The sequence below is a fragment of the Saimiri boliviensis genome, chromosome 16, assembly GCF_048565385.1.
Source record: "Saimiri boliviensis isolate mSaiBol1 chromosome 16, mSaiBol1.pri, whole genome shotgun sequence".
Taxonomy (NCBI): domain Eukaryota; kingdom Metazoa; phylum Chordata; class Mammalia; order Primates; family Cebidae; genus Saimiri; species Saimiri boliviensis.
The window spans coordinates 68,291,009-68,306,998 of record NC_133464.1 but is presented as its reverse complement, the minus strand read 5'-3'; the positions used below and the strand labels follow the sequence as shown (position 1 = coordinate 68,306,998).

Here is a 15,990-nt window from a genome sequence, read left to right as displayed (position 1 = left end):
ATAATGAAACCTGATAATTAGAAATACAAGCAAAGACTTTAATGTTTATTTCATTTCTTTGCAGTTATTATTTAATAACAATAAAGGATTACTGGTGTTCTACAATATAATGAACATGATTGCTAACTTGGGAAGATCCCCACTCTGTAGTAAGAGTTAAGTTAGCATTTTATTTTAAAATAAATCTTCTGAGATTTGGATTTTTCTTTTCTTTTTTTTTTATTGCATTTTAGGTTTTGGGGTACATGTGAAGAACATGCAAGATTGTTGCATAGGTACACACATGGCAATGTGGTTTGCTGCCTTCCTTCCCCTCACCTGTATCTGTCATTTCTCCCCATGCTATCTCTTCGAGATTTGGATTTTTCTAACAACCCTGGAGACAACAAAATGAAGAGATCTAAATGGACTTTTGAAATTGACCACCTCCCTCTCTTTAATACTCCATTGGTTGGCTTTTATGACAATACCATTCTAGGCTCTCAAACCGTCTTTGCGAGAACTGGTTTGTTGCTGAATTGTACCCTAAAAAATGGCTTAATTCTTGTCCTGAAAATTCTACCCTTTTCACTCACGTTATGTTATTTCCCAAAGGAAAAAGACTGACAGGTCTCCATTCCTCTAGCATTTTGTTCCACAAGCATTTTGTGCATTAATGTGCATACTGCTTTTTGCCAACTCCTCTGGACGTGGCTTAGAGGAAGCCTCCCCTGACCATTCCAGGACAAGAATTTCTGTATGTTTTATGTTGTAAATATTCTGTATGCTGTCTCCTCAGCAGGATATGGCTATCTTGCAAGGAAAATAGTAGCCATGTCGAAAAGGAGGAAAATATTTGCAAAGTTCCCTTTCCTCAGGAAACATACAGTATTAACCAAACATGTTTGGCCATATTGTTCTAATTACACCATGTTCTTTCAGTTGTTTTTCTGGTAGCGGTGACAATTTTCTGGGAGACAGCCACATTCTCGTGACCAGTAATCTCTTTCAGATGGGCCCTTAGGTGCATACTATAGTATTGGGTTGTGAAACAAAAGCAAGGTAACTAACTGGCTTCTGTAGTTATAAAATATCTGACTTTGGCCTAAATAATAATAAATGACTAACCAAACTGGCATGCAAAACTCAGAAGTAATAAGGAAAATAACACTGATAAGCTCTAATAATCACTAACTAGTCTATTGGAAGGAAAGAAGACATTCCATAGCAGTAAAAGGAATAGAATTAAAAATAGCATGAAAAACATACGGAAATTTACAAACATATGAACAACACAGGCATTTCCCTTGTAAAACCAGGACTTTAATTTTGAGTTCAGAATGGGACAGTCAAGTAAAGAAGCCTTAGATATCACACGGCACCAAGGAAAAGGATCAAAGCTTTCTGTCTGCTGCCTTTTCCACATAGTCCTTTATGGGACCAGTTCACCTCCTTCAGAGGCAGCAAAACAGACATTTTTCTGCACTTCATCATTAATATATTTACGTCAGTGGTCTTTGCTAGATGCTATTTAGGTAGGTTAATGTTTGAATAATCTTGACAGAGTCTTTTCCCCAACAGCCTAACTGTAACACCTCAATCTAATGCAGACACATTGTGGTAGGGAGAATACTAAGATGCCCCCTGGTGTACACACCGTGAATAACTCCCTCTCAGTGCAGACAGAACCTGTGAAAATGATGGAGTATCATTCTAGTATCTAGGTGACTAAGCAGTTAACTTTGAGTTAATCAAAATGAACATTATCCAGGTGAGCTTGACCTAAACAGGTGAGCCCTTTAAAAGGCCCAAGCCATTCCTGCAAGAAGAGATTCAAAGTGGGAGAAAGTCTCTGGAGGGAGCCACTGGGAAGCAACTTCCAGCAGTATTTAGGTGCTGAAAAGCAGCCTCTAGATGACTGCCAGCAAAGGAATGGGGGCTTCAGTCCTACAGTTCAAGACAATGGCATTCTGCTGGCAACCACATAACCTTGGAAGAGGGCTCCGAACTCCAGAAGAGTATGCAGCCTGGCCAAGCCTTGATTTCAGCCTTGTGAGATCCTGAGAAGATAACTAAGCTCAGTTGTGCCTGGATTTCTGACCTACAGAAATTATAATACTTTTGTTTTGAGATGGAGTTTCACTCTTGTTGCTCAGGCTGGAGTGCAATAGCTCAAACTTGGCTCACCGCAACCTCTGCCTCCTGGGTTCAAGTGATTCTCCTGCCTCAGCCTCCTGAGTAGCTGAGATTATAGGAATGTGCCACCACATCTGGCTAATTTTGTATTTTTAGTAGAGATGGGGTTTCTTCACGTTGGTCAGGCTGGTCTTGAACTCCTGACCTCAGGTGATCTGCCCACCTCAGGCTTGAGCCACAGCACCCAGCCAAGATAATACTTTAATCATAGGTACTGCTCTAATTGCTATATTTCTGGTAATTTGTTACCTGGCAATAGAAAACCAATATGCATGTATATATGCAAACTGAATATATGTTCATATATTGTGAGTGCATAATGAAGAATTTGGAATTTAGAAAAGATCATTGTTTCAAAATGGCATTAAGATCATTAATTTTTTAACCAGCAAACTAATAAAAATGTTTGTAAATTTTAGAGTGGCTTGATGATTTAAATTACTTTGTAACATTTTAGATATACTTGGTAATATCTACATATAGGTTCTAGACTTCGACTAATCTTCTTCTGAAATCAAAGGTACACAAATATTACCTTAATATCACGAACTTCATACGCTATCCTGTGGTCAGTGACTCTATCCTGGGTGAAATTATATGTCCGAATTCGCTCTGACTGGGCTCTTGTTCCCACCTGTGCCGTAACAAAAAGCAATTTACATTTTACCTTTATAAATATCTTCATTACAATGGAAAACGCACTTGGTAAATGACTATTTCAACCATTTAGATATGTTCTAAAAGTCATAGATACAAAATGGCAAAGAATAAGAATGGGCAGAACTTAACGTTTAATACTACAGGCTTGTAGAGCTCAGTTATAGAATAAGAAGGAATGTTTCTTTGCTATTTCAAATTCCAAATATTTAAAATCACATTAATCATCTTTCCACTCCAATAAGTTCTTCCTCCTGGTTTCCACAAATGACAGCACCGTGTATTCCCTTTTATCCAAGTAGAAAATTCTGACATTCTGCAATTTGTCAAACATTTTGTGGGTTTGAGTTTACTATGCCAGGCTTTGATACAGATGCATGCAGGGGGAGAAACCATCTTCAATTCATCCTATTCTCTAACTGCCCATTTCCAATTGGTTTCATGGGTCTCTTATTATATCCTGCCCTTTCCATTTCTACTATCACTCATGGACTCATTACTTTCACCTGCAATTTTGCAAAAACCTCTTGATTAATCTCCCAGTTTTCTGCTCACATTGTGCTGCCCTACTTACTTAGTCTTCCTACAGTATAGTTTTCTGATGAATTTTCTTTGGTTCCTTCTTGTCTACTGAGCAGACACAACTCAACTCAGCATTCAAGGTACTTTGTAATGTGGCAAATCTTCCAAATGTTATTTCTGAAAATTATGTGAAATCTCTATAATGCCATTAGTAAGACTATATCATGCGTGTGTCTGTTATCTCTGCTATAAAACATCATCTCAAGAGATGCCCTTCCCTAACACTCTCCTACCATCTCTGCCTTTCTGGACCCAGCAATTGAAATATGTTTTCTTCTTCCTCTGAAACCTGTTGAACTTAGAATCTTCTTCATGGTGCACCACAGTTTGTATCATGCTACAGTTATTCGCATTCTTCTTAGTCTGCTCATCTCCTCCACCTCCCTAATCCCTGATATACCCAACACTCTGCCTCAATTGCTTTCATTTATTAAAATAAAAGAAGACATGTCTGCTGGTTGCTCACACCTGTCATCCCAGCACTTTGGGAGGCTGAGGAGTGCAGATTATGAGGTCAGTAGATAGAGACCATGCTGGCTAACACAGTGAAACCTCGTCTCTACTCAAAATACAAAAAATTAGCCAGGCGTGGTGGCATGCACCTGTAGTCCCAGCTACTTGGGAGGCTGAGGCAGGAGAATTGCTTGAACCTGGGAGGTGGAGGTTGCCGTGAGCCAATATCATGCCACTGCACTCCAGCCTGGGAGACAGAGCAAGACTCCATCTCGAAAAAAAAGACATTTCTGTAACTTACCATCTTAAACCCTAAGGCAAGTGATATGAAACTAAACTCCTGACCACTAGAAGAATTTTTTAAAATTATGGATTTCTAAGCCCAACCTCAGATATAATAGATTAGAATTATGTATTTTGAAAATCCCAGATCATCTCTTCTGACAATCAGTCAGGCTTGGAAACCACTATCCCAAACCATCATATTCATGGCCAAGACCTCACTCCAGATCAGTTACATCAGAATTTCTGGGGTGGGGCCTGGGCATCTGCAAAAACTCATTAGGTGATCAGTGGAGCCAGGGTTGAGAATCTGGCATAATGCCTTCTGTATAAAAGCCAAGTGTAACTATTGGTTGAAGAAAAAACTTCTGCTGGGCGCGGTGGCTCAAGCCTGTAATCCCAGCACTTTGGGAGGCTGAGGCGGGTGGATCACGAGGTCAAGAGATCGAGACCATCCTGGTCAACATGGTGAAACCCCGTCTCTACTAAAAATACAAAAAAATTAGCTGGGCATGGTGGCGCATGCCTGTAATCCCAGCTACTCAGGAGGCTGAGGCAGAAGAATTGCCTGAACCCAGGAGGCGGAGGTTGCAGTGAGCCAAGATTGCGCCATTGGACTCCAGCCTGGGTAACAAGAGCGAAACTCCGTCTCAAAAAAAAAAAAAAAAGAAAAAACAAAACAAAACAAAAAAACTTCTAAGCCTTACAAATCCCTATTAAAATTTCAGGTAGGTGGATAAGTTATTCGGCAGGCAGTGATGTCTTTTTGGCTGGTCAATCAGACTACCAAAGAAGACACACATGAACAATTTGCATAAAGCCAATCCTGAATACCTATTTTAAAAATTACTTTGTGGGCTGGGTGCAGTGGCTAATGCCTGTAAATCCCAGCACTTTAGGAGTTTGAGGTAAGCAGATCACATGAGGCCAGGAATTCGACGCCAGCCTGGCCAACATGGCAAAATCCCATCTCTACTGAAAATACAAAAATGAGCCAGGCATGGGGGTACATGTCTGTAATCCCAGCCACTCAGGAGGCTGAGGCACAAGAATCACTTGAACCCGGGAGGCAGAGACTGCAGTGAGCCAAGATCATGCCAACCTACTCTAGCCTGGGTGACAGAGCAAGAATCTGTCTCAAAAAATAAAAATAAAATTATTACTTTGTGGAACCTCTAGGGCCAAAATGTTAAAAAGCAAATAAATCCAAATGTCTTTTTAAAATTCAAATGTGGCAGAGTTCATAGTATTTATGTTATCACTTATTTGCCATGAAGTAATGATGTGTACTCAGGGTATACTGTTTGCTTGTTAAAAACAAAAATAAGTTTTGGTTTATAAATGAGCATTCCTATCTGCAAGTGAATACACTGATGATGCCCTATAATCTGGGATTACCACTAATAGTGTTAATATTATCTATCCTGTCACTTTTACTACCTGCAAGTTAGCACATAGGTAAAGAAGGCTAGAAACACAAAAGTGTGAAAAAGCTAGGACACATCTAGATGAAAAGTATACGTAATGCTTAGGTTTAAATAATTCATTATCCTAAAAGGCCACAAAATCTTCCAACTTTAAATTACTGTAGCATAGCCAGGTGTGGTGGCACACACCTGTAATCCCAGCTACTTGGGAGGCTGAGGCACAAGAATCGCTTGAACCCAGGAGGCAGAGGTTGCAGTGAGCTGAGATTGTGCCACTGCACACCAGCCTGGGTGACAAAGTGAGACTTCATCTCAAAAAAAAAAGTTAGCCTGGTGTGATGGCAAGTGCCTGTAGTCCCAGCTACTTGTGAGGCTGAGGCAGAAGAACTGCTTGAACCTGGGAGGCAGAGGCTGCAGTGAGCCAAGATCATGCCACTGCACTATAGCCTGAGTGACCGAATGAGACTCCATCTTAAAAAAAAAAAAAAAAAAAGAATTTGGCCAGGAGCGGTGACTCACGCCTGTAATCCCAGCATTTTGGGAGGCAGAGGTGGGCAGATCACAAGGTCAAGAGATCGAGACCATCCTGGCCAACATGGTGAAACCTTGTCTCTACTGAAAATACAAAAATTAGCTGGGCATGATGGGTCACGTCTGTAGTCCCAGCTACTCAGGAGGCTGAGGCAGGAGAATCGCTTGAACTTGGGAGGCGGAGGTTGCAGTGAGCAGGGAAAGTGCCACTGCACTCCAGCCTGGTGACAGAATGAGACTCTGTTTTGTTTTTCTTTTTTTAAAAAAAGTAAATTATATATTTTGTTTACTTAAAATAATGACATTTATTCAGTTTGCTTAGAATTCATCTATTTATCTATTTGAATAAGTAACACTATATCATGTATCTTGTACAAAATTCAAAAAGTACCAAATGATATATAAAGAAACATAAATGTCCTTTCTACCCCTTGTCCTTAATTTCCTTCAGTAGCAATCACTGTTCCCAGTTTTTTGCAGTATCATTTGTATTTGATCTCACATAATTACAATACGAGCATGGTTTTTAATTTTAAAAATTTAAAATGTTCTTAACTCTCAAATAATTATTGTGTCTTTTAAACCATTTTCCTCTTAAGACAGTAATGATACAAACATCAAGAGGGAAACAGCTAGGAAATAATTTTCGACATCTTACATTTTCTAATCTGCAAACTGGTATGCCCAGGTTTAGTCATAATCCATCAGTCCATTTGCATTGAGTTACTGCTTACTGACGAAGGAGCACATTTCTCTATGCTCCAAAATGTTCCCATTTAAGCAAGAACAAATACTGCATTCTCTAAAGAAAATGATGACTTTTTGAAAAAATAGTCATTAAATTATTACACCAAGTACATCTTACCTGCAGTTTTCTAGTGCTGTGTTGCTGACGCTTGTTTTTCTCGATGATCTGCTGGTAGAGTCTAGCTCTCAGCACACTCAAAGCTATTTGTTTATTTCTTATCTGTGATCTTTCTTGTTGGCATTCTACTACTAGTCCTGAAAAATAACAGGGATCAGAAGGTAAACTGTAGGTTCCACAGACCAAATTAAGATAGAACTAAGGAACAGTTTAAATCTAACAGGTTAATCAGGAAAAGATCACAAAAGATAAAAACATTTTAGGTTTAGCACACTTCAGAAACTAGCTGGGTCATGATGATAGCTGTAGCTGGCTCTTTGGATTCTGATGTGTAAATGAGATGCTCCGTATGAGCACCCAGAAAGTGGCAGCATCTGCAGATGGTTACCTGTCTTTCAGTCCCCGAGCCTGGCCTCTTCCTCCTAGCTCATCCAAGCATTTCTGCAGCTCAACAAACAGCAAATTAGTGCTACTCCCTACGTTGCACTGCTCTATTCTCTGTCCAATTCAAGAAGAACTCGCCTTTTCCCCTTTCAATCACAAATATATCAGAGCTGAGGTTTTAAAAATACCTTTAGAGAAAGAAGCCAATGGAAGGATGCTACTCAGAGCTTTTAAAAAGAAGAGTTTACAGGGGATGTTTCTGAGTTGTCTGAGTTCTAAATATCTAAGTTGTTCTGCATAGTCTAAGTAAGCAGGGGTGCAGCTAATCAACACATCTAACCACACACAAGATTTGGCTGGCCAGCTTCTGCATTTGGATGGGTTTGGCCCACTGTGTAGTCCAGTTCCTGGCCCAAATCCAGCTCTAAACTGATCACTTCTTGAGGCTGTGTTGTTCTTAACTTTGCAGCTATCACTCAGAAGGTCCGTGTCTAATCCCGCTCCTCAGTAAATTAGAGGAGAAAGGGATTGCATCACAAAAACTAAAAACCAAAAACCCCATTAATATAGCCAATCTGCACCAATACAGTGGTAAATATTTTGCTGGAGATTTAAAGAAATTTCTGTAACATTCTATTCTCTGAACTATGTTTTCTCCCTGTCTAAATAAGCTATAGTCTCTACCTGCTAATACTTTTAGTAGGGCACTGAGGTTTCACCTCTGCTAGTTTAAACTCACTTCTTGACTATTTTACTGCAGCCATCTGGCTGGGCTGGGGGCACTGACTGGCCCCTATCTTGCAGGTATTTTTCTGGAGTTTCCTTGAATCTTGTATCCTTTTTGTACTACCCAAAAGAATATGAACATTTCCATTTTAAGATGGCTGGGCTTTCATCAACTTTCCTCCACATTCCTCTTCTTGTCAGCTGACCTGTTGTCAGTAATCAGTAAACAGCGTGGATGATCAGAGCTCAGGGCCTTCACTGCCTCCAGTAATAAGTGATGGCCCCCTGGTCCCACTGCCTCTCTTAATCTTTTTCTCATTCCTCTGTTGCCACCGAACTCAGGGTACCCATGGGTGATGTAGGGCTGGTTCCCTACATTCTGGTGCCCAACATGCGGCTCATGGATCCCTATGTTCTGGCACCCAATGTGTGGGGCTCAAGGACTCCCTACAATTAACCATATTGGTGCTATAGTGCTGCAGAACACCAGAACGAATGCTTCCTATCCAGCTGTAATTCTGTATCCTGTACCCAACCTATCTCTATCCTCCCCTCCCCCTTGCCCTTCCTAGCCTCTAATAACCATAGTTCTACTCTCTGTAAGCCACTTTTTGTAAAGTCAGCAATTTATGGCTACACAGGGTGGTTTTACAACCCTTTAATATGTTTTAGAGCATTCTGGTTTATTTTGTCAGAATTTTGAGTACCTTTTAACCTATTTTTTACTCATTTTAATTTTTAATTCATCTTAAGCCACGTATTAATGTTCTGGACTGCATATAATATAGAATGATATCCAACAGTACAGGGTTTAGGTGAAACACATTAAGTATCCAACAATTTAAGGATTATTGAAGTAAACTATGGCAAGTTACAAAAAGCGTAACCTCAGGTTGGGCACGGTGGCTCATGCCTATAATTCCAGCACTATGGGAGGCTGAGGTGGGTGTATCACTTAAGGTCAGAAGTTTGAGACCAGCCTGGCCAACACGGTAAAACCCAGTCTCCACTAAAAAGACAAAAATTAGCTGGCTATGGTAGCACATGCCTGTAGTCCCAGCTGCTTGTGAGGCTGATGCAGAATCGCTTGAACACGGAAGGCAGAGGGTGCACCACTGCACGCCAGCCTGGGTGACAGAGCTAGACTCCATCTAAGAAAAAAAAAAGCATAACCTAATTTTGAGGGAAAAAAATGACGTATTTTTATATGTATAGAAAAGAATTTGAAAGGATGTATACCAAAGATACATGCCAACAATGGTTCTGGGTTATTATTATGGATGTTTTATTTTGTTTTGCTCATGCATATATTCTTTTTTTTTTTTTTTTACAGTTTCCAATGGAATAAAAATCAAAGAAAACTTAAGAGAAAACATGAAATTATCTTCTTTTTGGATATTTAGGTTGTTTCAGCTTTTCATATAATACACAACATAAGCAATCATAATAAGCTGAAAATGAATTTAAAATTTAAAAATGATGTCTGACTTCAAGATGGTTTCTTTTCTTTTTTTTTGAGGAGTTTCACTCTTTTTGCCCAGGCTGGAGTGCAACTCCGCCTCCTGAGTTCAAGTGATGCTCCTGCCTCAGCCTCCTGAGTAGTTGGGACTACAGGCATGCACCACAACACCTGGCTAATTTTTTTGTATTTTTAGTAGAGGTGGGTTTCACCATTTTGGCCAGGCTAATCTCAAAGTCCTAACCTCAGGGGATCCGCCTGCCTTGACCTCCCAAAGTGCTAGGATTACAGGTGTGAGCCACTGTGGCTGCCCCCACCTTTTTAAAATCATACTACAACAAGAACAAGGAACAGTAACACAAACTCCATCTGAAATAAAACTAGGTCATGTATATATGCCCAAACATCATCTATAAAGACAGAAAGTGGATGGAAGAATGGTAAATGACTTAGCAGATGTAAGGAATATGAGACTTACTTCCCTGTAGAGGGAGATGCTGACCAGAAACTGGCCAATTTGCCCTGCTAAGTGCCAGAAAGGCTCAGAAATAGAGACACCAGGTATTTAGAAGTCAGGCTTGAGAAGCTGGGGCTAAATACAGAAAGTCTGTAATAACAAATAGATCCTCAAGTCTCCTCCCTCAATCTGCAGAAGGCAGGAGGTATATTTCTGGATAATTAAATCAGGAAAGTTCTAGACTTGGGACTAGGTATAAGGGAGGGCAAGTGTGGAGCATGGGCCTGAAGACAAGAGGATTAAGTAAAAGGCTACTATTGAATGGTGAGATCTTGACCTTACTCTCAGCTGTATCCTGGAAGATCCTTCTCAGGAGAAAACAAACTCACAAGAGAAAAGATCTACAGACATAGACATCTGGGGGATCCTAATAAAAAGCTGATTAATCCTCTAACTACCCTACAGTGGAACTCAGTAGTGGGTATGTGGTTAAGTACACTCCAAGCTTTTAGAACCTGACTCTTAAATATGTATAGACAGCCAAGAATTCCTAGACATTTCTAGCATGAAAGTAAGAATGGGCTGAGTGCAGTGGCTCATGTCTGTAATCCCAACATTTGAGATGCTGAGGCAGGCAGATCGCTTGAGCCCAGGAACTGGAGACCAGCTTGGGCAATGTGGAGAAACTTGGTACCTACCAAGAAAAAAATCCAAAAATTAGCTAGGCGTAGTGGCAAGCGCCTATAGTTCCAGCTAATAGGAAGCGGGGCGGGGAGTGGTGCTGAGGTAGGAGGATCACCTGAGCCTGGGAAAGTCACAGCTGCAGTGAGCTGTGATCACACCACTGTACTCCAGCCTGGGCAACAGACTGAGATCTTGTCTCAAAAAGAAAAAAGAAGAAAAGTAAGAATGAAACAAAAATAAACTCAGAGGAAACAGAGACACTGCAGAAAGCAGAAGAGCACTTCAGGGAAATGAAAATTAATATCCTTGAGCAATAAAAAAGAGAAATCAGTATCAAAAAATAAGAAAAAATGCTATGAAAAAATTCGTTTGAGAACAAGAAAGGGCACTCAAAGTTAAAAAAAAATAATTTTTTTTTAAATCAGAAAAAGGGTAGGAGAAAGAACTAAAAAACAAAGTGACAGACAGCATGAGAAAAAAAAAATGATAAATTCAGAGGTCTAACATCTAACTAATAGAAATCCAAGGAAGAACAAAGAAAATATTATGTAAGAAATTACTAGGAAAGTATTTCAGAGCTGAAAGGCATGAGTCTCTAAACCGAAAGCAACAAATATGAGAAATGAAAAGGATTTTCACTATTCTAAGGGGAAATGATTTCCAACAAATGATCAATGAAGTGTGAAGTTAGAGTTAAGCTATTTTTTTCCTTGAAGTAGTTTCTGGTGGGGAGGGGAAATGCTGTTTTCAGATCTACAAAGCCTTGTAATATTTACATGTCACAAATCTTTTCTCAGGAAGCCACTTAAAGATGAGCTTTGTTAAAATGACAGCGTAACAAAGAGAAAAGATGATACTGAACCCAAGAAACGGGAGGATCCAACACAGAACAGAGATGAAGGGAACTTCCCAACTGCTGGTGACCAGGACAACCCCTGTCCAGTGCCCCGGAGAGCAGCTGGTCTACACTGCAGCAAGATGATAGAGGGCTCTGTCAGAGAGTCTCCAGAAAGCACCGGAGTGACTTGATTTTACACAGCTTTTGGAAGAGGTAGGCACACTCAAGAGTCAAAGAAAATGGAAAATCAGTGAGGTAATTATTAACTCTAGGAAATGAAATCACAGGACTGTATACTAATGGGCTCAAGCATCAAACACTATCTGTTCATTATATGAAAACAGTGAAGATTAATTTTGCCAAAAGATAAATATTTGAAAGAGGAAAGGGGATATAAGAGGGGTAAAATTCTCATCTACCACATTAAGACGTAAATATGTAATCTTTATAGTTGGTCAGAAGAGCACTATTTGCCTATTATTTAGAAATACTGAGGCAATTACCAGGAGAAATAACTAAAAGAGGTTTGTTTGTTTTTTTTGTAGCTGGAGAAGTGAGCTATAAGAATTTAAAGTGGTTATCTCTAGGAAATGGGAATTGAGGGTAGAGGAAGTAGGAGGAAGGTGGGAACAAGTCTAGAGGGCTGCTCATTTTTTTGTTATTGGATTTTGCCATTAGACTTTTAAAATAATATACATGAAATGTAAAAATTAATTTTAAAAAGAAAAATTCAGAAGTTAAAAAAGTGTTTAATCTGAAAAACGGTAGGAATATTTAAAATCACATTACAAACCACAAAACTACCTGAGTATGCCAGAATTACCAATATTCAAAATAAAAGCATTAGTGCAGCAAAGCCTAATGGAGTTAGCCATCAAGCTACAGGTGGCAGAAGATCCACGGCAGTGGCCCATCCAAGGCTACTTCTGTGTTTCATTTGTATTCAGGCAGAGGCACCTCTGGTTGCTCACTCCTGTCCAGCATACCTGCGAGCTTCCCTGAATAGGTCTGCTCACCGTCTGCATCTTTTCAGAAAGGAAATCTTTCCAAACAGAAGGGGAATGTGAACACAATAGACATTCTGATCCACAACTCCAGTGACATTTTTAAAGAGCTGTGCAGGGAACCAGATACTCACATAGGACGATTTCCTTCCAAATGCTGAGTAAGATAGGAAAAATGGTTAAAAGTACAAAGCCAAAGAACTTGCTCACCTGTGGGGATGTGGACAAGTCTGACGGCACTATCAGTTGTATTAACATGCTGCCCTCCTGCTCCTCTGGCTCGAAATGTATCTATTCGCAAATCCTTGGGGTCCAATTTCACATCTACCTAGAATAGAAGGCATGGCATAATTCTGCACTCCAGGAATTCCTTAATACAAAATTGATTCTGAGATTTTTTGAACAAACTGTACTGTTTTAAGATAAGTCATAGCTGTTAGACTAAGAGAAGCAACTAATAACAACTATAGGGCAATAAACTCCCCATTCCAATAGGATGCTATTTTGTTTGTTTGAGACAGGGTCTCCCTCTGTTGCCTAGGCTGGAGTGTAGTAGCACAATCATAGCTCACCGTAACCTCAAACTCCTGGGCTCAAGTGATCCTCCTATCTCAGCCTTCTGAGTAGCTAGGACTATAGGTGCAAACCACCATGCCAGGTTAATTTTAAAAATTTCTTGTACTGATGGGGTCTTGCTATGTTTCCCACGCTGGTCCTGAACTCCTAGTCTCAAGTGATTCTCCCACCTTGGACTTCCTGAATGCTGAGATTACAGATAGAAGCCACCCTGCCTGGCCCTGGGATGCCATTTTTAAGCACTGATTTAGGATGTTATGAGATCACTGAGTTTGCAGTCTTTCAAAAGCTTCATTATTCATCATCCGAAAGTAAATGTTAAAAAAAAAAAAAAACCCAGCTGGGTGTGGTGGCTCACGTCTGTAATCCAAGCACTTTGGAGGCCAAGGCGGGCGGATCAACTGAGGTCGGGAGTTCAAGACTGGCCCGACCAACATGGTGAAACCCCATATTAAAAAAAAAGAAAAAAGAAAAAAAAAACCAAAAATATATAAAATACACACTATATATTGATTCTCACTATTGTCAGAATGTCTATTTGCAAATTTGCCTACTCACTAAAATTTGTTTGTATTCTCAAATCAATACCCAAAGCACATCCACAGTCATTTGCAGACAGGCATAGAGCAGTGAAAAATATGAACTGCTTCACACTTGCCTACTACCAGCTGAAGTAGGACAAGGTGACACTCTGCCTTCTTATTGCAGCTTTCCCACAGAGACGACCAGAGAACGGAGGTGTATGGGGCAGAGCAGAGCAGTGCTCTGGCTCTGGGGCCAGTTGGACCGGGTTTGAATCTGAACTCTAGCACCTGTTAGTGGAGCTGCACCAGGCAAGTCACTTGACACTCATGAGCCTTGTTTTCTCTATTGTAAAGTTGAGAGAATCTACCAGGATGGGTTATTTTTAGAATATAAGATTATAATAATGAGCTCAGTATGTGTTTGTGTGTATGTGCATGTGTGTATGGACTTAGCTAATTTTTTTTTTTTTTTTTTTTTTTTTTTTTTTTTTGAGACAGGGTCTCACTGTTGCCCAAGCTGGAGTGCAATGGTACAATCATAGCTCACTGCTACCTTGAACTCCTGGGCTTAAGCAGTTTTCCTGCTTCAACCTCCTGAGTAGCTTGGACAACAGGCGTGTGCCACCACACCCAGCTGTTCCTAACACTGATTTAGCAAATACTGAACCATTACTCCCAAGTGGTTCACTATCTATAAATCAGTGTTTGCTGTAACTTTACAGAACATAACTATTAGGAATAATGAAAATCAACTTTATTCATGTATGTGTATGTTTATTAGTGGATTGAAAGGTGGCTCCCAAAAAGATATATTCATGTTCTAACTCATGGAACCGTATTTGGAAAAAGGGTCTTTGCATATGTAATTAAGATGGGATTGTCCTGGATTATCAGAATAGGCCCTAAATCCAATGACAAGTGTTCTTATAAGAAACTAATTAGAGAAGACAGTAAAGAAGACGACGTGAATTTGGAGAGTGGTATAGTTTCAAGCCGAGCAGTACCTGGAGCAACCAGAAGCTGGAAGATACAAGGGAGGATTCTCCCCACAGCCTTCAGAGAGGCACAACCCTGCTGACACCTTGATTTTAGACTTCTGGCTGCTAGAACAGTGAAAGAATAAGTTACTGCTATATAAAGCCACTAAGTTTGCGGTAATTTGTTACAGCAGCCTGTGGAAACTTACATATATTACACACACACACACACACACACACACACACACACACATAGTTAACAAATATGCTTTTTTTTTTTTTTGAGACAGAGTCTTGCTTTGTTGCCCAGGCTGGAATGCAGTGGCATGATCTCAGAATTCACCGTAACCTCTGCCTCCCATGTTCAAGCAATTCTCCTGCCTCAGCCTCCCGAGTAGGTGGGATTACAGGCCTATGCCACCACGCCCAGCTAATTTTTGTATTTTTAGTAAAGATGGAGTTTCACTTTGTTAGCCAGGCTGGTCTGGAACTCCTGACCTCAAGTGATCCACCCACCTCGGCCTCCCAAAGTACTGGGATGACAGGCATGGACCCCTGTGCCCAGCCTACAACAAATATGCTATTTTTATGGGGAGAGCTAACATTTTATTCCACATTCATCATTGATTAGTATGAATGACAGAAAGCAAGTGTGACTTTTCTCTTTGAAAAGTAGTGACAGGGTCAAGGTTGGAATCTACCATACTGTTTAGCTGACTGGTTTTTTTTTTGTATGTTTCCTCTCAAATGACTGCTACATAGTGAAGAAAAAGATTATATGGCTTTTGTTAAAATATATGAGTCGGCTACCTTAAGACTTAAATAAATACTGAAGAGGTAAGAGTAACCTACCATTTTATGTAGCTACAGTATATTAAGTAGTTACGTAGAAAATGTGTGGATATCATACTTGATAATTCTGCCAAATGTTACAGAAATGATCTAATGACTTTTGGGGAACTCTGGGTACAGATGTGACTTAGGGCAGATGAAGTATTTTATTTTATTTTATTTTATTTTGTTTTGTTTTTTGAGATGGAGTCTCACCCTGTCGCCCAGGCTGGAGTGCAGGGATGCGATGTCGGCTCACTACAAGCTCTACCTCCTGATTTCAAGCGATTCTCTTGCCACAGCCTCCTGAGTAGCTGGGATTTCAGGCATCTGCCACCACGCCCAGATAATTGTTTGTATCTTTAGTAGAGATACACCATTTTTAGTAGTTTCACCATTTTGGTCAGGCTGGTCTTGAACTCCTGACCTCATGATCCACCCACCCAGCCTACCAAATTGCTGGGATTATGGGCGTGAGCCATATCATGCTCAGCCTTTCTTTTCTCTTTTACTTAATTTTATTTTCATATGTAAATATTCACATGGCTCAAAAGTCAA

The 15,990-nt window shown here is 40.1% G+C and overlaps 1 protein-coding gene and 1 long non-coding RNA gene across 7 annotated transcripts in view; one reads left to right on the top strand and one right to left on the bottom strand.

Moving 5' to 3' along the window:
* Positions 1-13,933, top strand: part of LOC141581649 (uncharacterized) — a 69,395-nt gene extending 55,462 nt beyond the window's left edge. Inside the window, exons 3-4 of the long non-coding RNA XR_012514417.1 lie at positions 11,480-11,733; positions 13,809-13,933. This is a non-coding gene — a long non-coding RNA (uncharacterized LOC141581649). The remainder of the gene's footprint in view (positions 1-11,479; positions 11,734-13,808) is intronic.
* The window catches only part of MTRF1 (mitochondrial translation release factor 1), a 51,430-nt gene that overhangs the window by 15,395 nt on the left and 20,045 nt on the right, over positions 1-15,990 (bottom strand). For 3 of the 6 annotated variants that reach the window (XM_074387798.1, XM_074387794.1, XM_074387795.1), the window contains 4 exons: positions 12,735-12,852; positions 6,973-7,109; positions 2,711-2,809; positions 5-2,039 (listed from right to left, as the gene is read on the bottom strand). In XM_074387798.1, the coding sequence (XP_074243899.1) occupies positions 1,890-2,039; positions 2,711-2,809; positions 6,973-7,109; positions 12,735-12,852 (504 nt within the window). In that variant the 3' untranslated portion in view covers positions 5-1,889. Of the gene's footprint in view, positions 1-4; positions 2,040-2,710; positions 2,810-6,972; positions 7,110-12,734; positions 12,853-15,990 lie in introns of those variants that run through there. The other 3 variants (XM_074387797.1, XM_074387796.1, XM_039473435.2) reach the window with 1 other exon arrangement.